At 40.5% G+C, this 25,995-nt stretch overlaps 1 protein-coding gene and 1 long non-coding RNA gene across 3 annotated transcripts in view; one reads left to right on the top strand and one right to left on the bottom strand.

Annotated features, from left to right (window-relative positions):
• Positions 1-25,995, bottom strand: part of LOC119088177 — a 57,222-nt gene that overhangs the window by 19,961 nt on the left and 11,266 nt on the right. The window contains exons 1-2 of one of the 2 annotated variants that reach the window (XR_005091773.1): positions 18,673-19,134; positions 12,584-12,653 (exon numbers count right to left, since the gene is read on the bottom strand). This is a non-coding gene — a long non-coding RNA (uncharacterized LOC119088177). Of the gene's footprint in view, positions 1-12,583; positions 12,654-18,672; positions 19,135-25,995 lie in introns of those variants that run through there. The other variant, XR_005091774.1, reaches the window with a different exon arrangement.
• On the top strand, positions 5,363-6,800 carry Lce6a (late cornified envelope 6A). Its single transcript, XM_028857323.2, has 3 exons — positions 5,363-5,429; positions 5,602-5,794; positions 6,385-6,800. Exon 3 carries the CDS (start codon positions 6,406-6,408, stop codon positions 6,652-6,654), a length of 249 nt encoding a protein of 82 aa, XP_028713156.1. The 5' UTR covers positions 5,363-5,429; positions 5,602-5,794; positions 6,385-6,405; the 3' UTR covers positions 6,655-6,800.

Raw genomic sequence — 25,995 nt, 5'->3', positions numbered from 1 at the left:
TTCCTTTTTACAAGTTGGGAGCTTACTTGGGTGAGATCTTGCCCTGAGAGCAGCACCACTCCCTTTATTCCATTTTTGAATCAGGCCTTTCTTTAAACTTTTTATCTTCTGGAGCACAGGACTTGGATCCAACCTCCTATTTCCTGGTGCCCATTTTCTTCTCAAACTGTATAGTTTATATTTCTCTTCACCTGATTGCTCCTTTTCATTGTAGATCTGCATAAAAATGATCACTAAGTACCACATGATACAGTCACTGCTAGGCTGTCTTTAATTTAGTCTTAGGTAGATGCTTAGGACAAGTGTGAAAAGCAGCCACATTCTTTGCCGAAGTGTCACAAGAATATTCTCTAGTCACTTCCTAATATTCTTTCCCTGTGAAACCTCTTGAGCCAGACTTCTGTAGTCCAAATTGCCCTCAGCCTTACTTTCTTCCATGCTCCTACTAATATGGCCCATTAAGCACTACTTAAAGCATTCAAATGATATTCTACTCTAAATCCCCAAATCTTCCACATGCCTCCAAAAAGCAGCATAATCAGGTCTGTCACAGCAAAACCCCACTCATGACACTAATTTTTTTTAATTGTTATTCTATTGCTGTGAAAAGACACCATGACCAAGGAAACTTTTATAAAAGAAAACATCTAATTGGGAGCTTGTTTATAGTTTTACATCATGACAGAAAGCAGACACACATGGGAGTTGAAACAATAGTTGAGATCTTTGCATCCTGATTCTAGGCAGTAGGGAGGGAGGAGAGAGAGAGAGAGAGAGAGAGAGAGAGAGAGAGAGAGAGAGAGAGAGAGAGAGAGAGAGACTGGGCTGACATGGGCTTTGGAAACCTCAAAGTCCACTTCAAGGGACACACCTTCTCTTACAAGACCATACCCACTCTAAAAAGGCCACACCTCTTAATCCTTTCCAAACAGTTCCAGTTACTGGGGACCAATCACTGAAATATATGAGCCTATGGGGCCATTTTCATTCAGACCACCACACTAGCCATCAGGGAAATGTAAATTAAAATTACTTTGCAAATTTATCTCATTCCAGTAAGAGTAGCTAGCTATCATGAAGAAAACAGACAACAAATGTTAGCAAGGATTCAGAAAAAGAGGAATCTATATTTATTAGTGGTGATATAGTAAATCAACAGAGCTACTATGGAAACTAGTATGAATGTTTCTCAAAAAATTAAAAACAGAGCTACTGCATCATCTAGCTATACCATTCCTAGGCACCTACCCCAAAGGCTCCATCTGCTGTCATAGAGATGTTTATGCATCTGTTTGTTACTGCTATATTCATAATACCAAGGAGCTGGAACAGCTTAGCTGTCCATCAACAGATGAATAGAAAATAGAAATCCAGTACATACAAACAGTACAATTTTACTCAGTGTAAGAAATGAAATCATGAAAATTGTAGGCATATAGATGAATCCAGAAAGTATTATATTAAACAAGGTAACCAAAACAATGAAAGGTAAAACTTGCATTTTGTCTTCTCCTATGTCTGTAATATATATATGTATGACTATAAATGGGTATAAATGTGCCTGAAGCACCAAAACCTGGTAGACCAAATGAGAGTGAAAAAAAGGTGGTTGGTAGAAGGAGTTAAAGGGCACATGTGATATGAAAGTGAAAGGGAGACTCTGAAGTACACCAGGTAGGAAGGGAGGGTGGAAGAGATGAGACTGAAGGAAAATCAACTAAGCAAAATTTTTCTTGAAAATGGCATATTGAAATAGTGTTTTTTTCATGTTAATTAATAATGAAAAGTAGGTACTAGAGAGGTGGCTCAGTGGCTGAGAGCACTGGCTGCTCCTCTGAAGGGACTAGGTTTGATTCTCACATGTATTTATAACTCTAGTTCCAGGGCTTCCAAGGACTGCTTCTGGTTTCTGCAGGAACCAGGTGTGCAAGTGCTGTACAGACATACATGCAAGCACCCATACACATAAAATAAATATAAATTTTAAAATTAAAGTCAGAAAATATAAAAATGACCATATTATATTATATTATATTATATTATATTATATTATATTATATTATATTATATTATATTATAGTCTCTGTATATACTGGTTCTTTTGGCTCCTCAGACTTTGTTGATTGCTTTTCGTGTGGGGGGGGTTGTCGTTGTTGTTGTTTTGAGACAGGGTTTCTCTGTGTAGCTTTGGAGCCTGACCTGGAACTCATTCTGTAGACCAGGTTGACCTCAAACTCACAGAGATCCACCGCCTGTCTCTGCTTCCTGAATGCTGGGATTAAAGGCGTGGGACACCAACACCCATCACTTTTTTTAACTTGGTAGGTTATGAGAGAGAGAGAGAGAGAGAGAGACAGAGAGAGAGAGAGAGAGAGAGAGAGAGAGAGAGAGAGAGAGAGAGAGAGAGATCATGAATTTGGAGGGTAGGGAAGGTGAATGTTGAGGATGGATCGGGGAGGATTTAGAAGAAGGGATGAGGAGTCAATATTATCATTGTATGAATGTATGAAATTCTCAAGAATCAATAAAAACATTGTATTAAAAACAATCCTCATGATGTTGTAGGATTATTAAAAACTTGCTTTTTCCCACAAAAAGGGTAACCATGATCATTGGTGGTTTGAAAATAAAGGTCCAGAAAATCACGTGGCCCTTCTTCCTAAGAAAACATGAGCAGGATTTATTCTGAAATAAATGGTTGACTGTGTGGACTTGCTTAAATCCACTTACTCAGCATATGAGATATAATGAAATAAAGCACCAGGGACAGGACTTGAAGCTACAGTATGGGGATTACAATGGATGGAAAATAAAGCAAGATTTTTTTAAAAAGACATTTAAAATACACCTGGGATGTTACTTCTGGAATATGTAAAAGATTTGGGGAACCAGAAAAAAAGAAGAAAAGAAAAGAGAAAAATACAGCAGTAAGATTCAGAGAAACTTCATTTGAGGCTCAGAATCTGTAGGTGTTTATTGCTCAGGAAAATTTGATGGTCTCGAGGAATGGGTAGGAATGAGAAGAGACTTTTTGGGGTGGTATCCTGTCTGCAGACTGGGCTCTGTGATGAGAGCCACCTCTCTAGACACCACCTTCCTAACTAGGTACACTTGTGATAATTAATCACACTCTCAAATCCAAGCAGCACTTGCCGGCTGCTTTGCTTCCCCTCTCCCCTTTCAGTACCATCTGGTGTCACTTCCTAATACATCCCTTCTCTGCTGTGGATATTGCTCTGTATAAATAAAACACTGATTGGCCAGTAGCCAGGCAGGAAGTATAGGCGGGACAAGCAAAGAAGAGAATTCTGGGAACAGGAAGGCTGAGGCAGAGAGACACTGCCAGCTGCCGCCATGACAAGCAACATGTAAAAGATACCAGTAAGCCATGCGGCAACTTATAGATTAATAGAAATGGGTTAATTTAAGATGTAAGAATTAGATAACAAGAAGCCTGCTATGGCCATATAGTTTGTAAGCAATATAAGTCTCTGTGCGTTTACTCGGTTGGGTCTGAACGGCTGTGGGACTGGTGGGTGAAAGAGATTTGTCCTGACCGTGGGCCAGGCAGGACTGGAAAACTCTAGCTATATTTCTCTTTCTAGGAGAACTCTTTAAAGCATGAGGTGGGGGTCTGTGCTTTCTTGCATCATGTTTATAGTAGGTATTTTATTACTATCAAATTATAAAATTCTACTCTTAAATACCTGAACCAGAATGAGAGGAGAAGTTGAAATTTAAGAACAAATTTTTGGGTCCTGATGTACAAGTAGCTAGATGTGTAAGTTCATTTGAAGAGAGAACAACTTGAGGAGGCTCCCTAGTGACAAGGCAAACCTAGATTAACATCCTCTACTGCAAGTGCAAGCCCTTCTAGAATCAATTCCCACAGTACCCTACATGTTGATAAGACTCACTGTGATAAAACTGACTGCACTTAGAGATTCCTTTGGGTGGTTTCTACTATAATGCACAGGATGGAAAATACATGAAACAGGCAGGTATACTTAATTCATCCTGGGCAGAATACTCTTGGCAGAAACCCCAGAGAAAAAAATCCATAGTCCTTATATAAGGACCATAAAAAATGAATTATTGGTGAAGCTCAAATAAATGCTTTTGTGGCGTGTGAGGTCTCCATAGTGGGGAATTACATGCTGCAGGTCTGGGTTGGGAAACAGGAAAAGCAATACGTTGGGATCAGACTCATGCTGCCTTCCCACTATGGTTCAGTGCACAGGAAGCATGCCAAGGAGCAGCCAGAGGCTTGTCTGGTGCCTAAGAGGGTGAGAGGGAAGAGAGGCAGACAAGTGAAGGAAGATGTTCTTTAATCACTGAGATCATGCCAATTAGATGCACTCTTTCTAGGGCCCTCTCTTTATGGGATGACATAGATCAGACCATTCTCCTACCTGCTGTGTTTTCACACGTATTTTAAATTCCCTTCATCCATTCTACATCCTCAAACCTTCTCAGAGGTAAAGGATGAGTTTATCCCTGGGTTTAGCCCTTCATAAGCAATTCTTTTTTATTTTGTTCTGTTTTCTACCCTGGTTAGGACCCTTATTCCTTATCCCGTATCCCAATCATGCCCACCTTTGTCTCCAGTCTGATTTGGGGTCTTTGAGGACTGCTCCTACAATCAAATTTCATCTTTTCTCACTTAGTCAGTTGTTTCTACATTATAGTATGTTTTTAGGGATGGGTAGAAGCAGCAAGGCCTGGCCCATACTGCCAAGATCATCATCACTTTTTAATGAAATATGCACATCAACAGTGATTCCCAGGTGGAAACACTTGGAAGTGAGAAACAATATTTAGATGAAAAGATTTTCACTCTAACAAGGAAAGTATGGGATAATATCAATTTTCATAAAAAAATGAAGAAAAACTTTTGCTTGATCAACACACAGATCCTCAATTGTATTTAAAGATGGGCATTTATGAATGTTTTCTCTCCTCCCTACTCTCAGTCTGTTGTGCCAGGCAAAGTCTACCCACAGATTTGGAAAGAGTGCTCACAAAAAAGGAATAAAAATAAAAATCTAACTACAAAGAGAAATGAGCTGGGTCTTATTTCCCTGCTTTTTTCCCCTGGACACAAGCTCTGCTCTAAAATAGAGTAGATTGAGCTCTTTATCAAACATTAATGAGCATTTTTGGCATGTGTTGGAAATAGCATCAGGCTCTAGGAATGCAGAAGTGATAATGACAAGGCTCTGTCATTCAGTTTACTAGAAGAGATAAGATATGTATCTAGGTCACTATGACCTGGGACAGCTGTAGATCTGAGTTCAGAGGACCTGGGACTCTGATGTGACTATAAAACTAGGTAAGTCCCATGGAGAGCATGGTGCTGAGCTGGATGTTCAGTCATAGGTACCAGGATACAAGCAGGGTCTTCCTCAGACTCTGGTCACAGATTGAAGGTGATCATCCCTCTCCATCCTAAACTAAATGCAGAAGAAGTCCTTGTCTAGTCTCCCATCCTGTCTCATCTCATAGGATTTGTGTGGTGTACTCACTTCTATACAAGCCAGCCTAAGCCCTCAGCCTTTTCATCCCTTGCTTACACAGAATTCCTTTTGAAATTCATCCCAGGTGTAGACAGATGAGAAATCCTGCCCTGGGAATTATGAAACACCTGGATAGATCATCCACTCCATGACTGCCCTCCAATAACAAGTAGCCCGGAGGCTTCAACTGGAGGATGTATAAAAAAGCACCTTCGGTCCCGGTCCCACAAAACCTCAGGCTCCTCCTGGGGTGACTTGTCTACTCATCTTCCTTGAAGGTAAGGCTGCTTTTGGGTGAACAGACACTTGGATGTCACTCACTCACACTTTGCTAAGGAAGTCTTGGCATTCTCTAGTGTCTCCCCAGGCAAATTAATAAACCAAGTAGGAAAGATTAGTAGCAGGGAAAAGGGAAAAGCTGGAAATCTATGCCAAGAACTCTGAAATGATCTAACATGGAACAAACCAATGGAGGCCAGAGAGCAGAAAAACAGTAGAGACTCCGTATAGGCTTAGAAAACTGAGGTCAGGAACCAAGTAGCGAAAGGACAGACATGTGGTTGTTCTTTACCCTTGATGATGGCAGACATCAGCCTTGGAAAAAGTGTCCTGTTAGTTCAGCAAGTTAAATTTTACTTCCCTTTTATAGGAGGGGGATGAGATATTAACTTGATTATTGACAAATTCTTAGAAATTCTCACCAGAGTTTACTCCCAATGAGTCCAACCCTTTAGAATCCACTGTTCTTCCTCTTGGGATAGGCTTCTCTGAGTTGTTAATGCTGGCTCCAATGATCGTAGTCTCAGCACCTGAGAAAACTGGCCTGTGCTTCCTAGTCTCTGATAACAGTATGTTCTCTTTCTTGCAGATTTGAAGCATTAGCTGAGCAATGTCACAGCAGAAGCAACAGCCTCAGGAGCTCCCAAATGCTCCCAAATATTCACCTCCCCAATGCCCAGACCCCTGTCTGACGACCTGCTCAACTTCTTGTGGGATTTCTTGTTCAGCAAGAAGCTGTTCTTCCCACTCTCGAAGGCCAGAGCTTCCGAACACTGCTGGACGCAAGAAAATCCACCACCCACAGCCCCGCTGCCTCAGAGGTGGTACCACTTATCCCTGCAAAGAGGAAGAGTGCTAAGTGACCGGGTACAGGGCTGTAGCAACCTTCTCCCCACCCAAACTATGAATTCTATCAGGAAGTCCAGGCCTTCCCCTACTTCCCCATCTCTTCCTACTTCTCCTGCCCACCCTTTCAGTTCAACAATAATAAAATTGCTCATGGTGCATGGTTGTGACTTCTGTGTCATTGAGACCCTGGTCAGAGGCACAGAGGCCCCTCAAGTGGGTTCTTCTCTCAGGGACAGGTTTCTGGGAATCTGTGTTTCAGCTCTCCGTAGCTTCATAACAATACATCCATGTTGAACATTGAGTGCTGGCCTCTGTGTTTAAAGATGGAAGTGGGAGATTTTACCTTCTGCTAGGAAATGCTATGATCCAGTAGAAGAAGTAAGTATATTACAGTTTCAATTACATGAACTAACGAAATTAATGCTTATTAAATTACTCATTTCTATGTCTCAAATGTGTTCAAAAGAATGTAAAAACAACAGGTTATATTTAGAAACACACACACACACACACACACAATGAAAAGTGAGGCCATGAATTTGAAAGAGAGTGTGGAAGGGAGGGATCTATGAAAGGGTTTAGATTTTATACTTTAGAGGGAGGAAAAAGAAGGGAGAAACATTGTAATTAAATTGTGATCTCAAAAATAAAAATAAATAAATAACAACAGAATTGAATTTAAAGAAAGAATTTAAAGAAAGAAAATGTAGAAAACATCAAGGGGAGCAGTGAGTGCCAGTGAGCACCATGTTCTAAAATTCTGATGGTGTGAATTAACTGTTGTTTGTAGTTCTTAGAGTGAAAGACAAGAAAAGGGAAGAGCCTTTTGGGGCTTGAAGAGAACAGGCTTCCTGGGGTAGGAAGTTTTCAAATGTCCTTTAAAAGTAGGCTGACTTTGGTCCTGGGGTGTGGATGGAAGCACCTTCCACAGGAAGGATCCAGCAGAAGCCATCATAAGGCAAAGGGGACCCTTGTCAACAGTGTGAGCTTCAATGTGGCTGGAGCTCCATTAAAATTAAAGACTATGTTAAACCCACCAGCTGAGTTTACTGAATTTAAGGAATAAAATTCCAACTATTAAAGTGTTGTTCTTCTGGAGAAAGTCTGGGCCCAAGCCTAGGACCTACTAGCCTGGGTTTTAAGGAAGCCTGATATACATGATAAGGTCTGGAGGCAGCCTCAGCTTCAGCTACATCTCATTTCAATACAAACTCCATGTGAAGAGTTTTCATAGATGGGCATTTCTTGAGTATCTAGCCCAATATATTTTGCTGACAATTTTAAAAAAATTAGCACATCATTTCCAATCTATAGGATGTTCATTTCTACAGTCATCCCCATGACGGTGGGACCTGATTTTACCTTTGTTGTGACCTATAGCCAAATGCACATATGTGTCATAATTACACATAATTATGCATGTGTAATTGTTACTACATACGTAATAGGAGACAATGCAAATCTTTTCTAACAAAAGATTTGTTAATATGGGAGAATAGGAGAATCGGTAGAGCATTAGACAGGCATGGGTGAAGAGCTGTGCTAAACCCATAATACTGAAAAAAAAAAGAATAAGAAGAAAGAAAGAAGAATTTCTAATGCTGATAAGCATAAAGAAGATGATTAAGACAAACTTAGAATCATTCTCAAAACAATCATGACTAGTAACTTCTTATCTATATATAAAAATAACACAATGGGATCATTTTATAATATTCTAAAGTGTACATTGTCAAACTGAGTAGCCAGGAGCTCTTGCCGCTCTTTCAAAGGACTAAGTTCTGTTCCTGGCACCCACATCAGTAACTCCAGCCCTGGGGATGTGACACCTTGTTCAGGTTCCTCCAGCATCTGCACATGCATGGCAAACACATACAACACACATGTCTACACATACATTAAAATAAAAAATAAAATTTTAAAAATAAGGAAATATGGGCTGGAGAAATGGTTCAGTGATTCAGAGCACTGGCTGTTCTGGTAGAGAACCAGATTTGATTCCGGGCATACACAGGGTGACTCATAACCAATTGGAACTGCAGTTCCAGTGAATCTGATCCCCTCTTCCAACCTCTTCCAGAATCAGGTATGCATGTAGTATATATTTAGTCACATTAAGCACCCACATACATAAAATGAATCTTTAAAATAAATAAATAAACAAAACTAATTAAAAATCAACAGTAAAAGAGTAATTGTCAGCACCCTCCATATGGACAAGTACTGGCCAGCACATGACACATGGCACTAACACACCATAACTACTTTCCTAATTTTGGACATTTACACTGTTTCCACCATTTTGATGTCGAGACAAAGAATAATGAACATTCTCATTGGTGATTATTCAATTTTATTAGAATACACATTTAGAGTTGAAATTGTAGAATTATAGAAATTTCTGACTGATTTTTGAGAGACTTTTAGGAAAATCCTATTTTAGGAAGAGGGATTTCTTCTGTTCAGTAGCAAGACCAGGTCTTTTGTTAAAGAACTGTTGTAGCCATAGTAGGAAAAAGTCATAAAAAGGAGCAATTCCTGGAAGACTTGACAAGTATCTAAATAATTGGATTGTCATAAATCTATATTTTTAAAAGCTAGATACTTCCTCATTTTGACTGAAGAAAAATAACTTCATCTGTGAACAGTAGTTTCCTATGAGTGATGATGTGTCGGTGTCTGAATGTCTTGGTTAGTAGATTTCTAAATATTGATTTTAAATAGTCAACACAATTGTAAATGGTTCTGGAAAGAATCCCCCATATTAAAAGTATCAATGCTTGGTTGATTGTGTTTATCACATGTATGAAAATTTGTTTTCCTAAAATTTATTTCTGATCCTCATTGAAGACAGACATTTACCAAATAACAATGAAACAAAGTGTGGCAGAAGCTAATTTTTTTTTTTTTTTTTTTTTTTTTTTTTTTTTTTTTTTTTTGGTTTTTTGAGACAGGGTTTCTCTGTGTAGCTTTGCGCCTTTCCTGGGACTCACTTGGTAACCCAGGCTGGCCTCGAACTCACAGAGATCCGCCTGCCTCTGCCTCCCGAGTGCTGGGATTAAAGGCGTGCGCCACCACCGCCCGGCGGCAGAAGCTAATTTTAACAAGAATGGTTTCTAAACGTTCAGCCTATTCATGTTTCCTAGACAATCCTGAGATTCCTTGCTCTGGTCACATTGTTTACACACCATCATACACACACTGTTTTGACTGCATCAAATTCATTTCAAAATACTGACATGGAAGTGAGCCAGTGGCTGGATGATCATTTTTCCTCATAAAGATTTATGCCAGCTTCATAGTTTTTTTTTAAAAAATGTGTGCATTCATAAGAAATGTCTAAATTATAAGTGTCTTTTCAGTGTGGCCATAATATGGCTTCATTTTAATGTTGAAAGTACAGGGTACTTGCTGCTGGGCAGTGGTGGCAAATGCCTTTAATTCCAGGGAGGCGGAGGCAGGTGGATTCTGTGAGTTCAAGGCCAGCCTGGTCTACAGAGTGAGTTTCAGGACAGTCAGAACTATTACACAGAGAAACCCTGTCTCATGATAGGCAGAGAGATGGATAGATGGACAGACGGACAGGCAGACAGACAGATTGATAGAAGACAGACAGATGACTTGAATAGCTCACACCATAACACAATGTTAACTATGTGAGGCAATGCATGTTAGTTAGTTTCACTTAGGCATACAATTGTATAGATGTTTTAAAAACAGGTAGTAAATAATAAAGACATATAATGGGTATTTGATGATTAGAATAAATGAATACTCAAATGCCCCATATACAAAATTTTAACAGTTCATAAGAACAACATATTGTTCTAGCATGGAAATACTTGCTCTTTTCCCGCTCTTTTCATATAACACCATTAGTTCATTTCTGAGCATATCCCAACTTTCTGACTCTGCCTTAGATTTTGATTCAGTAATTTCTTTAGAGAGCCCTGGATTTATTTTTAATTGGAAAAAAATACATTGTGTACTTGTAAATCTTTGGAGAAATTAAAAATGATAGGTCCTTAAACTAGCCAGATGATGGTAGTAATAAATAAGCTAAGTGTGGTAGTGTGTATCTATAATCCCAGTACTCAGAGGTTTGAGGCAAGAGGATTACAAGTTCAAAGCCAGTTGGTCGTGATGATGATGATGATGATAGCAAGAACATCAATATAGCAAGAACATTTCCAAGCGCTGTGCTCATGCTGCTGAAAATTCCCATAGCAGCTCTATAGAACAGAAATAATTGCTATCATTGCTTTGTGAATCAGTAACCAAAGCAAGAGGTCATGTGAAATCTTATGTTCCACAGTTAACAGGAGATGGAGCTGGGATCTGAGGCAAAATGATCTGATTGCAGACATTAGACAGCTGGTGTGTTGTGAGCAGGAACTCAACTCTGTGCTCACTCTGCCTCTTTATCCAGTCTCAAGCGTGAATGCTGGGTTGATAATCAGTTGATCTTGAGTTTAGTATTGATCCTGCTTATATTTGAACTCTTTGCATTAATATTACCTCTTTGGGTGGATGACTTCAGCTCTCATTTGTAAACATAGAAACACATAACCAAACCAAGTAAGATACTTTATTTATGACTAGCTCAGTTCATAAATCTTGGTAAGAATGAACTACATTTAAAAACTGCATTTTAAAGACATTGTTAGAATTCTTTAGTATCTAATCTTAGACATTTACTAGGGGAAAAAATCCCAAATGAAGAAAACCTTAAAAGAAATGGGCTTCCTTAATGGCATAATGAGTTCTCTAAGTGAGAACATTTCCACCAAGGTAGCAAAGCTCATTGCTAGGCATAAGAACTTAATAAGACAATGACACTTAACGTTGGCTAAAGCCTCTCCAGGGGTGAGTGGTTTTTGGAAGAGGCCTGAACTTTGTACATAGTTCAGCTACCTATGAAATTTTCTGAAGGAGTTCAGAGGAAGGTAATAGGTGGCAGCAGAAATGTCATCAGAATGTTCTAAGGGCTGGCTGGCTACATCTCTGTTCAAGGGAACACTCTGAGACTTTTCAAATATGGCAGAATTACCCAGAAAGTATTTTAAGAATTCATATACTTAAGTATGACTCCTTGGAGGTTATAATCTAGTAGGTCTTAGTTGGGGATGAGAGATCTCCATTTTGAAATGACTTCCTCCTGTGGCTCATGAGCAATCAGATGTGGAATTCCTGATCTGTTCCTGAATCAGAATGGATTCTGAAAGCACAGCTTCCCTACTCTGTGCTGTTCCTTGCTGGATTGGCCATACTGCCCTGGATCCTAGAAGCTGATACATATTCAGTTTTAAACTTTGCAATATTCTGTTTTTCCACAAGCAACAAACCCAACTCAGCAGTGTTAGGAGAGGAAAATAAATATGTTGAATACAGGTACATATATAAATAGGTGAGGATGTGGGAGGCTCTCCTTGCTTGAACCACCATGTCCTAGAATATAAATACAAGCTTGGAATGACAGGACAGAGACTACTAATGCCACAGGGAAGGAAATGGTCCTCTCAAGACCCAAGCAACATGCCTGTGGCTTTGTAATACCTTCCTTGCTCTCTTTGTTTTTGTTTGTTTGTTTGTGTTTGTTTGTTGGTTGGTTGTTTTGGTTTTTTTTTATTTTTCCTTGCTCTCTTCAGAGTATAGAGTCTGGCTCTGCTAGTTCAAGGTAACATTGCTTTTCTAACTGGAAATAAATTTTGAGGAGGGGGAAATGGGCAAATGAATTGTCTCCCTTATCTTCCTCTTAAGACCTGCTCACTGTAGGATATCTTTTGTGAGACTGGGTCTTTTGGTCCAGTATATAAGATAACAATGGTGAGCTCATGACTGAAGGGTTATAATGAGCCAGGGACTTTATCAGAATGGCAATCTTCAAAAAAGAGAGGGATGGAGGCAGTGATCTGCTCACCCAAGTGGGAGAGACTCACCTTTTTATTCCAGCAGAAGGATGAGGTTGCATGGGAATAAGAATGTAGAAATGTTTCTTGGGATCTGTGCCTGGAAGAAAAACATAAGCAGAATGAAGTCTCCTCATCCCTTCCTGTCTTAGGACTAACAAGCACCATTTGGTAGTGACATCTATTTTCTAATAGTACATTTCAGCTATTGCTTCCTCACTAAGGTCGACTCTAGGTCAGTGTAGAAGTCAGGGTCTAGAGAGTGGATCATCACATTTGTCACAAAGAAGGGACAGCACAGCTGTTCCTACGGAGATGACAGACCAGAAGCCACATAGATCCTTTTTGACCTAGGGCAGCTCCAAGCACAGAACTCTCATAATTATCTCAGTGATCAAGAGACAAACAGCAACACTCATTTGGCACTAAGGACCCAAGGAGGCAAGTGGCATCTAGTCTCTAGTCTAGGCTCATGTTTGCATTTAGATGGTCAGTGTCTGGACTAGGCTTGAGTTCCAGAGACAACCTACTATTCCTAGTGGGAATGGCAGGGGGATGTGACACCGGTGTGGAAGCCCAAATCCTGTGGAACTCAGCAGCTAGAGATGATTTAAGCCTATATTAAACACAAATTCTATAACTGTAACTATGCCTTACAGATCACCCACAGAATGTTGTACACTGTATAGTTGTGGGTGTTTTGTTTCATTGTATTGTGTTGTGTTTTTCTCACACTTTTTAAAATTCTTCTCTCATAAATAATATCCCAACTGCACTTTCCCCCCTCCCTCCACTTCTGTCACCTCCCCACCTCCCTTCTCCCCAAAATTCACTCTTCCTCCGTTTCCCTTAAAAACAAATCAGGCCTCCCAGGGATATCAATGGAATATGGCTTAACAAGTGACAATAAGACTAGGCACATACCCTCTTATCAAGGTCAAATGAGGCTGCCCACTAGGAAGAAAAGGGTCCCAAGAATAGGCAAAAGAGTCAGAGACACAGACCCCACTTCCACTGTTAGGAGTCCCACAAGATCAACAAAATACACAACTATAATGTATATTCAGAGGGCCTAGCTCAGACCCATACAGGGCCCATGATTGTCACTTCAGTCTCTGTCAGCCCCTATGAGCCCTGTTAAGTTGATTCAATAGTATAATTAATTGATTAATTATAATTATAATTGATTCAAATAGTATAATTAATTGCTATGAATAGAGCAGAGGGTGGGTACAAGGCCCAGATTGCTCTCATGGTGTCCTTGACCCCTCTGACTCCTATAATCTCTCCTCCTTCTCTTCTGTGGGTTTTCCCTGGCTCCACCTAGTGTTTGGCTGTCTCACAGTAATTTTTTAACTACCATTATATATAATTATACATAGCTACCATTATATACACACACATTATAAATATATGGACCTATGTCTTTAACCCAAGTAATAAGAGTAGAGTAATGTGACTGGATTTTAAGGCCACTTCATAAAAGCAATGATCATTAATTATGCTGAATAAATGTTGTCCCTTCTTCTACTTACGATGAGACCCATGGGCCCTGGGCTTTGAATACAGTTTATTACTATTGTGCCAAAGGGAAGCACAGTGAACCCCCCACATGTGGTTCCTGTTCTTCTAGCCTGTAGGAGGCTAGAAATTTCAAAGGCTGACCCGACCACTCAGGCTAAAGGATGATCCTTGGTTTCTGCTCTTTCATCACTTAGGGATTAGGTTGATAAGAATCTCATGCACGCAGATGCTGGCCAGGCTGGTACCCCACCCATCCATTAGAGTGAACACCCAAGCCAGATAGGAATCCATAACATTCCTGAATCCTTAGGCAGGCAAGGTGGTGAGGAAGTACATAGGCAGATAAGAGTAGAGCTGGGGATAGACCAGCTGTGGCCAGGCAGGCCTTGACCAAGCAGAGACTCTCCATTCATCCTACAACTAATCCCTTTCTCCCACAAGCTCATTAGTAAAGAGTTCTTCTCAAGCCTAGCTCTGTCTCACATCAAACCTGCAGACTGCCTGTTTACTATATACCCCAGCTTTAAGCATCCAAATGGAGACCCTGGTAATCATTCTAAAATGTAAATCTGGTAATACCCCTCCCCCCACCCTCTTGCTTGGATAGTGAGAGATGGCCAGTTATCTCTGGTCTCATTTCTAAGCATCATGATCCTATTAAATCACATGTGTAAATCAGATAAAGGTATAACAATTGCTCTGAATAGAGCAGAGGGTGGGTACAAGGCCCAGATTGTTACCTTCTATGACTCTTCCTTCCAGACAACCCAAATAGTTATGGGTTAAGAATTAATGACATGTTAGAATAGAACTCATATTTCTGAGACCTTCCCTCAGCAAATGTATTCATATTGCCACAGTACAGTAGCTTTTACATTTTCTATTTCTAAGCTCATTTTACAGATTGGCTTTTGTAAAAAGATTCAAAGCATGTGAATGACATATCAAGGACTTGGATACCAGTGTTCTGATTCCAAGGTGCGTGTTTTTCCAGCTTCTCTCCACATATAAAACTGAAGCTAACAAAACAGGCAGTGCAGGGGTGTGGCGAGAGTCGAAAGGACGGGCTGCCAGAGGAGACAGTGGTGAGACAACTTTGAGAACAGACTTCCAAAGAATACAAAGTGGAAGCCAGGAATCTACAGGGTAAAATCACAAAGCACAGCACATGAGGCGTTTCCTCCTGTCTGCACAGCCACGGTCTCGTGTCTTCTCCTTTTGCTCCTAGTATTATTAGGATCACTCTGTTTCCAGAACAGATCAAGCTCATTCCCATCTCTGTGCTATGCCCGGTTCTTCTCATCTCAATCCATAATAGCAAGTTCTCAGTCACCCCATGATGAATCCCAAGCCATTTTTTTAGAGATCATTTCTTGTGGAGGTACCACGGGTAGGAGTTTCTGTCTTTGAACACACCCAGCCCTCCCAATGCTGCAAGTCTATGTACTGCATCAGCTGCAAGACTTCACACAGCATAGAAGCTAGGGGAACACCACTCTTGGAATCAGAGCACCAGGATTTGAATCATAAGTGTGTTAGATCATACTTTTAAAATTCAGATATGTTTCATCTATATAAAGTGATTGACAATAAGAAACTCATAGTAATTATGAATTACTGAGTGAGGATGCAGGATGGATAGGAGATTGAGAATAAGCTTCATTTTTCTATATTTCCCTCACATCATCTCATTTGTACCTCTGTTGAAGAAAATCTTAATCTTTGTGTTTACAATACACTGGCCATATCGGGCCTTGATAAACGAATCACTATGCTCAAAGTGATACTTGAAAAGCTGTTATAAGACATTTTTTGCTGGGCACACACACTAAATAAATAAACATAAAGGAAAAAATTCTGTTGCCTTTTTTATTGTTGAATCAGTAAATTCAATGATAGCTTAGATCAATGTATTAGAATATTGTTTTCCAATTGTTTAAAATAACTTGCAATATTTTAGCAGGGTAGAGAAGGAGAATAATTTATTTGTCTATATCTATAAATATGGGTTATAGTAACTCACTACTCTCCTAACTGGGAGGCTTACATCCCATCAGGAATCATATAGATACACAATACTGTTCTTCAATACCACAAGGCAAGGTGCTAATAATCTTCTCTAATAAATGAGAGGAACTGAATATGAAGTTCCTCCCTCACATGGTGACTGCCCTTCAGATATTCTATACCCAAACATGCTTACACACCAGCCATTATCTCTCCCCTAACAACAAATGCATAACCATTCATCTTTCAGATAAATGTTCAGAAAGAAAATCAAATCAGAAAAAAAGTAATTATATGAGGCCACAGTGTTAGTTCTCTGGAAATTCTGATACTCATAAATGAAAACACAGACAAGAAGATTGGTCCAGTCATCTCTGAATCCCAGGGGAAGCAACACAAGAGGAACCAAACTCCTTTAGTGCTTTTGCTACTGACCAATGTCAGTGACTTCACCCTGAGAGCAGCTTCCCACACGTGCCCCAAATGCTTGCTTCTGATCTGGCCTCCAAGACACTCTCTCTTAGAAAGAGTGAGAGAAGCTGGGCAGTGGTGGCGCGTGCCTTTAATCCCAGCACTCGGGAGGCAGAGGCAGGCGGATCTCTGTGAGTTCGAGGCCAGCCTGGTCTACCAAGTGAGTTCCAGGAAAGGCGCAAAGCTACACAAAGAAACCCTGTCTCGAAAAACCAAAAAAAAAAAAAAAAAAAAAAAAAAAAAAAAAAAAAAAAAAAAAAAAAAGAAAAGAAAGAAAGAGTGAAAAAAGGGAAATCCTTGGCCTGAGCCACAACTAACTCCTCAGTTCCTTGAACATCAGGCATTGTCTGAGCACTGGGGATAAAGTCATCAACACTGAGATTTCATTCTAGTCAGCATGACAAATGATGAAAAATAAACATAAGCATGGGGATACAGAACTCTGAATATGCTATAGGGGCGTCATACCAGAGAAACAGACAACGCAAGTTCAAGATACAAAGACAAGACTAGGGACAGGCGTCACAAAAGACAAGTGGCTGTTTCTCCTGTGTGGCACAGGAAGTTATCGAGGAAGGTGATAGACAGGTTTAAGTGAGCTTGGAGACAGAGCTGGAGGCTGCAGTCCTTTACATCTCATAGCAACACTACACAGAAGAGGCAGCCTTGTCCATCTCGGGGGAGAAAGGGGCATAGTATTTTAGATCAGCCAATTTCATGATCATGTCGACCTGACAAAATGCTTCTTAAATTTTTGTTTTTACTTTGACAGCGATTAAGCCTAGTAGGGTGAATTCACTGAAGGTTGCGGGGCTGTCAGCTGGGTACTGACTGACAAGCTAGAGAAGTAACAAAGATAAGGGGAGTTTTGAAAGAGTGGGCTAAGAGAAGCAACCAGGGCTGGGGATGGCATATGGAGAGAAGGAGTCTCCTGGGCAGGGAGGAAGTCAAGCACAGTGGATACAGACACGCAAATGGAAAGAAGGGCTATGAATACGGAAAAGATGCCCCAGTCTGCGGTCGGGATTTGGGAGGCACAAACTTTGAGCTTCTCCTTCATTCAGTCTGGCTGTCGGTGTGGTGGCCTGCGCGAAGGGGAAGCAGTAACTCACGCCCTTTCCGGGAGGGTCTGACACTCTTGCTCAGTGTTCCAGGTGCTTTTGCTATCCGAATCAAATCCACTGAGTCCTCCTCACTAGTGGTCAGCAGCGCTTTTGTGATGGCTTCCAAACTTGGTGAAACCTTCCAAGTTCTCTCTTAGCTCCCTGAGCTGGCCGGGCCTCTGTGGCTTTGGATGTGCTGCCCCATTGGCTCTGCATTCTTCCAGAAAGTACAACTTCAGCCTAGTCCCCACACTTCATTCTTGTACACAACCTTGTAAACGGTGATCTTGCTTTTATGGAAATATTACCAAGGCGCGTGGAGAGAAGAGATGCCCTGGGAAGATACTCATGAGGAACTGATGGTGACCCAGAGTGACACAGGACAAAATGACAGCCACTAGCATGTGCATTGTTGTCATCACAGCCACCTGAGCAGGAAACGGCTTTCACATCATCCATGGCTCATTCTGACTTTGGAGCAGTAGATGTATAAAAGACTTCTACTCACAGGGTCTCCTCAGTTTCATTGCCTGCCTGACATTAAGAGAACAAGGTGAGTCCTCTTACTGATCTAATGGCTGTTAGAGGGATGGCTGGCTTGGCTATGGCCAAGCTGAATGGGACAATCCGGTCCAGGGTGGAGAATGAGCGAGAGCTAATGGGTAATTTCAGGGACATGAAATCATGGAGACGATTGAAAACTGCCCTTCCAGGAAGGTCAAATGTTAACTAGAGATGGGAGTGATGGGAAGTCATGGAGGAGAGGAGGCTATTTGTAGTACCAGAGAGCCACACAGGACAGAATAGAACTTAGCCAGAACCCATGACCCAGGAAAGCAAAGCAAAGGGAGATTGTAGAGCAAGGTGATGTAACAATGCACTTGGGTAGAAAGTATGGTAAATGCATAACGTAGATCATATGAGAAAAACTAACTTAAGATTTGGAAGACCAGCAGGTGCTTCAAGCATTTGAAGTGAGAGTCTTAGGAGAAGCAGAGCAATGAGAAGGCTTACCTAACTCTGGTTTACCCACTGCTGGGCTTCTTCCATGCTGGGAAACCAGGGCTTCTCTACTGTCATGACGCCGTAGCCTATGGACTCACAGGTTTAGTTGCAGAGTTTCAAGCTGTGCAGAAATGTGAATGCAAAACAGTTTGCATTCATTAGTTTATCAAAATGTCTGCATTGTTTTTTTCTCTTCAGGATAACTGAAGTTTGTCCAAGATGTCCTCCCAGCAAAAAAAGCAGAAGTGCCAGTTCTCTGCTAAGTGTCCACCCAAGTGTCCCCTTCAAGGTCCCCAGGCTCCTGCCTCATGCCTCCCTCCCAGTGCCCCTCCAGCCCCCGCCTGCTGTGTTTCCACCTGCTGTATTTCCGGCTTTGGAGGCAGGTGCTCCTTGGTGTCTCACCGGTTTCCTCGATTCTACCTTCGCCAGCCTCAGCGTCCTGACTGCCCTGAGACTGAGTCCTCGGGATGTTCCAGCTGTGGTCATAGCTCTGGAAACTGCAGCTGAACTGATGCTCTTCCTCACTCAGCCTTCCTCCCTCTCCTCCTGAGCAAGATGCATGGGTAATGGGATCCTTTAGGCCTCCCAGCGTTGGCTCTGGGTACTAGGCCAAGAAGAACTGAAGATGAAAGAAAACTGTTTTCCAACGCTTTGTCAGTGTGCAGAAATAAAGCTTGTCTCTTATGGTACCTTTAGCTTCTTGGTGTTTATTGATTTTCCTAGTGGAGCCTGCATTAGTCTGCATTAATTCCTTAACCAGACTCCACAATGAACTAGCCAAGCAGGAAAATTCCTTCCAGATAGACCCAGAGTCTGAGCTGTTGGGAGGGCTGTGCGCAGGAAAGATCTTGAGAGAAGATGGGGGGGGGGGGTTTCCAGAGCACAAACGGCCCAATATTCCTAATGCGCATGACACTGCAGCTGCAGTTCACCGCATCACTGAGCAGTCCTCCTGCACATGCTGCTCAGACTCTCAGTGGGGGAGTGTGGTGCCCAAGAAGGAGGTGGCACAGTTAAAAATTAAAAATAAAAATTCTGAGTGTAACCATGTAACTGAGTCCCATTGCAAGATCCTCCACACAGGAACCAGGATCAGTGAGGATCTGTACAGAGCCCAGTTAGAAAGACACCTGTGAGTGTCTTTCACGTGGCTGCCCACACATTGTAATCTCTTTTCCTTTTCTATTCGAGGAGATAGATGTTGTGGGGTTAGGAAAATGTTCTCAAAGCACTGTCCTTTCCAACCCAACAGTGGTTCACAGGCAACAGCGGTGCTCCACCCATTCTCTGGGACTGTTTCTGAGCCTTAACATTGAGACAAGCTGGTGTTCATAAGGTTGGTGAGAGGGATATATGTGTATATGAGAGATCCTATACATATCAACCATTATCCATATAAATTTAAGTGATAATTTTAATCATAAATGCACAAATGTAGAGAATATAAGTGTCATTGTGACCAGTAAATTATACATGTCAATTTTTCATTAACATATAATACACAATTGAGAAGATATAACTAATATGAGGAACCTAGAAAGTCACTAACATTGTCTGAGCCTAGAGCACATGACCTTTAACTTGGGCACTAATTTACAAGCAAATTTTCTGGATAATAGTCAGTTTGATGTATATTATCTAATGGATAGGGAAACTTCATTAATGTTATTTCTCTTATTTTTAATATTACCATAAGCTTGAGATACTCAATATTTTTAAATATTCAATTGTTCCTAAACAAATTTATTCACCTCTGGTGTGTCAGAGAAAAATTCTTCTTTATCAACTTTAACGTTAAAATATGTTGTTTGTATTTCTTTTAAAAACAAAAGTATTCTATTAAAAATAAAAACTTAAAATATAATTGTAAATGACTTTAGAAACCATTTTTTTCCAGAAAAATAAAATCAAACTTCTCTCAGCAAGAAAGGACATGCACTTTTAGTTCTTAATTAATTTTACCCAGGTTTTATTCTAATAATTTTAAGTACAGTATAATAGAAAACAAAAAAAATTGAAAGATGGGAAAACTAAAAATATTTTTTCTGGGTCATTTTTGTCAACTTTCAGTGTTAAATAAATGTCTGAGGATGAAAGTTGCTGTAATGAGCTAAACCTTCAACAGGCCCTAGGGACCAACAATGTTATTTAGAAAATATGAAGCAGAGCTCTGATAGGCACCAGACCACAAGAGGGCAGTAGTGAGATTACGTGATCAACAGGTGGATGAAGCTCGCCCACTTCCAAGGAAAGCAGGGTGGCATCCTGCATCTCACTTTGATTTTTGAGACTAAAAACAACACCCACAATGAATATGCAAACTAAATTGGTTTCACTTCAAGATTAAATGAGATAATGCAACCGAAAAATGTTTCTAAATTGTAAAATGTTGCATGATATAAAATATTTTAAGTAAATTTAATTTTTACTAAATGTTGTAAGCTAATGAGATAATTTAAATTTACATAGAGGACCCAATGGAATCTTCAGAGGTATGGGTCTAAGCTGTCTGTGTAGTGGGTTCAACTGAAATATAGATTCATAGATGCAGTTAAACAGGAATTTTAATGTATAAATCCTAACAATAGAGAAAACAAGAATAACTGTAAGACACGAGAAAAGGGCTAAGAGAGAATAGCCAGAAGACAGACATGGGAAGACTCATACACTATTGGAAGATGTGTCTCAGCCAGCACCAAGCAGAAATACTCTCTGGTTCAGCAAGGTCTCAGGCAGGTCTAGAGTTCTAGGCAAATAGTAAGTAAGCTTCCCAAGATCAGGGCAGGGAGAAGACACTGCATCAGTAATATTTGGGTGTAAATTCCAGGTAACAGTGGAAACACAAGAAGAGCAAGGAGGCTCAGAGAGCTCCCATGGTCAGATAGATACTTCTTCCATAGAAGTGGCCAGCAGGCTACGTTCAGGACCAGTGCAGGTAGTAGGACTGTGAAAAGGCCATCCCCGCTTGGGGGATGAAAGGAAACAGACCAATCTCATATTGACTCTGTGTCTTGGAGACTGGCCATCAGATGCTGCCTGCTTCCAATCTCTTTTTTGTACAATGTTCTTCCAGAACCCTCTATCCAGAATGCTTAACATCACTCTTATTTAAGGAAGAAATGTTTATCAGAATTCTGCTATTTATCATAGAGTATATATGTACAAATGCATTCAACACTGAGACAACATTCATTCACAACACACTATTGACACTGAGATAACATTCATCCACAACACACTATATATACTCATGCATACAATGCCACAGAGACTTTTTGAAATCTATTTGTCAGATACATCTATTAAAGGTGGACTGTTGTTTACCCTTCAGGACTCACAAGAATCACATTTTCCACCAGGAGGCAGCACAGCTAAGCATTAAACTGCAACATCAGTGACTAGTCAATAGTCACTCGAAAATTCTTTCTTGGTATCATTACCCTGAAGGGGTTCCTGACTTCCTGAAATGGAAGAGGTTCACTGGACCCAGGGAAAAACAGAACAGCTATGGTTACCCTCGAGAATCAATGTTTCCATAGCTTAGACTCTTCAGAGTGTTAGTCAGTGTTGAATTGGGAAAAGTCTATGAGGGATGACATTAGGATGGAGAGGATACATCCTAACACCAGCAGAGGGCATGGAGGATTTGAGTCAAGGCCTGAAACTCTGGCTTTGGTTCTAGTTCCCCTGGATAGATGCAGGAAATCTGCCACGCTGTACCAGGCCTCTCACAGAGCACGGGCTGATGCAAATTCACACAGTGTACACAGACTGTGCACAGCATGGAGAACTAGACACAGCCTTAAACTTGTTCTGATGCTTTTGATAACTTAACCAAGAAGTAAGAACTTGACTGGTCCAGAATAAACTCATATCTGTACCCAGGAAGAAAGGAAGAATGACCAGGACACTTGCTAAAAAGGTATTCTGCATCGTAAGTGCATTTGTCTTTCCTTTGATTGTTAAACGAAAGCTATATAAAAGCACAGTTGCCTACCCAAGCCAATCTTTCTATAATATTTATAACTAGCAACATGTAGAATACCCAGGTACCTTGGAAGAGATACAATCTCTGAGTTTAAATCCTCACCTGAAGTGTCTTCCCCAGGAAACCACACATCCCCCAAATTAAAGGCCTATGGGAAGGGTCCACGACAGACATAAGGCCAACAATGCTTCTGGACTTCCCAGATGGATAAAATTATCTCTGTGGACAAGGAAAGCCAGATTGAATTATTGGAAAGAGCCTCTGGGTCTGACAAGGAGTCAGATTCCCTCTTCACAGACATTCCCTAAGAAGGCCTTGCACTTTCAGCCACTGGAGACAGTCCACCCTTGCAGATTTATCCTTGGTTCCTCAGAAGCCATCAGACATAATATTCTATCTCAGCTGGGATGGCAGCCACGCAGATATGTTTAGTTCACTGAGCTGTATTCTCAATGTTCAGTTATTAGTGTTCAATAAAACCACAATAAACACATAACTGAACTTTTAAAATGTTGAGGAAAATTCTTAAATATAAAAACCATGGGGTAGGAGTTAGCGCTATCAGACATGTCAATATATTATAAAGTTATTATAGTTAAATAATGGGATACTGTGGCATGAACATAACAGACAGGTCAGTACAAAACATTAGGAATTTTAGGACCTAGCCCTAGCCCTACACAACACACACACACACACACACACACACACACACACACTCACACACAGGCATGCATGTACACACACCATCAAATCTGTGAAGAAAAGCTGTTATTCCATCAGTAATGTTGTCACAGTAGGTAACAATAATGAGTTTAGAACCATACTGCTAAAAAGAGACACAGAGAACCCTCCTGAACTAAGGTAAGTTTGTACAAGGTTAAAATATTAAAAATATTATTCCTTAAGAAATTCTTAGAATAATTTTCTAGTTTTAAAATAGGGATCTATTTTATGATTATGACACAAAAATTAAAAGCTATACATTTAAATGTGTTTGTATGGAAATTAGCATGCTCTATCTGACTGAAAACTAGCAGAATAAAAATTTATAGCACATACCAGAAGACATTTTATCTATGAACATAATATGAACACCATAAATTATGGTAATATTTAAAATTAGGTAAAATGTATAACAAAATATTTGCCCAAAAAGAAATAGTGTGGCTCCTCTAAAGATAAAAAAAATGGAACAGAGAGAAGCTGTGGTGGACCCAGCCTTCCTCTCTCACCCCAAAGCTGTGTGTCAACTGTTAATACCCAGAGGCACTTTCCACCTGGAAACACTGTGTTACTCTGGCCTGGGAGTAAGGAGGGTAATCTTCACACTCCTTGCACTGCAGATTCCCCATTCTCATCCCCAGCCCTGTAGCAGACCACTTGCAGGGGGCTGTCTCTTCTCACTGACTCCACTACCTAGGGGACCCCAGAGCATCAGCTTTCCCCAAGCCTGCAGACCCTTTCAGCCCCCCACCCCACTTTGAGCCATTCACTATTCTTTCATGTAGGCTGCTAATACCTAAGAAATACACTCTACATGGAACACCCCATGGCCACACCTAGCAGGGGTTCAGAAACACTCCTTAACGGGCAACCCACAGCCACCACATATTCTGAAGATCAAGAAAGGACAACAGAAACCAAAGAATGCAATACCCACCCAACAAAAACACACCCAGATATCAATACCTGCAATCACAATCATCCCAATGCTGGATGCCTAGGGACAAGCACAAAAACATCATCATTAACACCCATAACAATATGTCTGCAACAGAACCCAGCAACCTGACCACAGTAGGCCCTGAGAAATGAAAAGGAACTGGAGTACAAGACAAGGACTTCACAATAGGTATGAGCATGTTGAAGGACCTCAGAGACGACGTGAATAAATCCATCAATGATGTCTGTGAAAACACAAGCAGTGGAATTAATTGATGCAAACAGTTCAAGACATGAAGGTAGAAACAGAATCACTGAAAGAAACCCAAACTAAGGTAAAACTGGAAATGTAGATTTAGGAAGTCAAACAAAAACCTTAGCTCTATGCTTTACCAACAGAGGACAAGAGAAGGAAGAGAGAATCTCAAGTACTGAAGACACAATAGAAGAAATGGATATCTCACTCAAAAAAATATCAAATTTAAAAAATATCCAGGTACAAAAGATCCAGGAAAATAGGGACACTATGAAAAATGAAAATCTACAAATAATAGTAATAGAGGAAGGAGAAGAAGCCCAGGTCCAAGGTAAAAAAATAATTTCCCACAAAGCCATAGAAGAAAATTTTACTAACCTAAATAAGGAGGTGCCTACCAGGGTTTGAGAACCATACAAAACACCAAATAGACTATAATAGAAAAGAATTCCCCACAACATGTAATAAAGCACTAAATGAAATAATATTAAAAGCTGTGAGGGAAAAGACCAAGTAACATATAAAGACAAACCCATTAAAACAACACCTGCATTCTCAATGGAGAGTCTAAAAGCCAAAAGAGTCTGAATGGATGTTCTACAAATCTAAGAGAAGACATTTGCCAGCTCAGACTACTAAACCAGAAAAACTTTCAACCACAATAGGTGGAGAAAGAAAAACATAACATGATGCAACCATGTTAAGCAGTATCTAACCACAAATCCAGCTCTACAGAAGGTACTAAAAGAAAACTTCAACCTAGAGAGGTTAATCACACCCAAGGAAACACAAGGAACAAATAATCCCAGGCCAGCAAATCCAGAGACAAACAAACTCATATCATAACAACAAGATAAAAGGAGTCAACCATCATCATTCATTGATTTCTATCAGCATCACTGGTTTCAATTCCCCAGTAAGGAGAAAAAGACTAACATATTAGATTTGAAAACAGGATCTATCCTTCTGCTGAATCCAAGAAACATAACTTACCATTATAGATAGACATCACCTCAGACTAAAAAGATGAAAAAAGATATTCCATGCAACTATATCCAAGAATCAAGCTGGTGGGGCCATTTAAGTATCTAATAAAATAGACTTCAAATTCAAACTATTTTTTTCCTTTTTTTTAAATTTTACAATACTATTCAGTTCTACATAACAGCCATGGATTCCCTTGTTCTCCCCCTTCCTGCCCCCTCCCCTTCTCCCCAGCCCACCCCCATTCCCACCTCCTCCAGAGCAAGGCCTCCCCTGAGGACTGAGATCGACCTGATAGACTCAGTCCAGGTAGGTCCAGTCCCCTTCTCCCAGATTGAGCCAAGCATCCCTGCATAAGTCCCAGGTTTGAAACAGCCAGCTCGTGCACTGAGCCCAGGAGCTGGTACCACTACCTAGAATCAGGAGAGAGAGGACACTG

The sequence above is a fragment of the Peromyscus leucopus genome, chromosome 6, assembly GCF_004664715.2.
Source record: "Peromyscus leucopus breed LL Stock chromosome 6, UCI_PerLeu_2.1, whole genome shotgun sequence".
NCBI classification, from domain to species: Eukaryota; Metazoa; Chordata; class Mammalia; order Rodentia; family Cricetidae; genus Peromyscus; species Peromyscus leucopus.
This window is presented reverse-complemented; position numbering and strand designations above follow the sequence as displayed.

Bases quoted from the DNA above. Each gene is read 5' to 3' on its own strand.
- Lce6a (XM_028857323.2), top strand. From the start codon at position 6,406: ATGTCACAGCAGAAGCAACAGCCTCAGGAGCTCCCAAATGCTCCCAAA.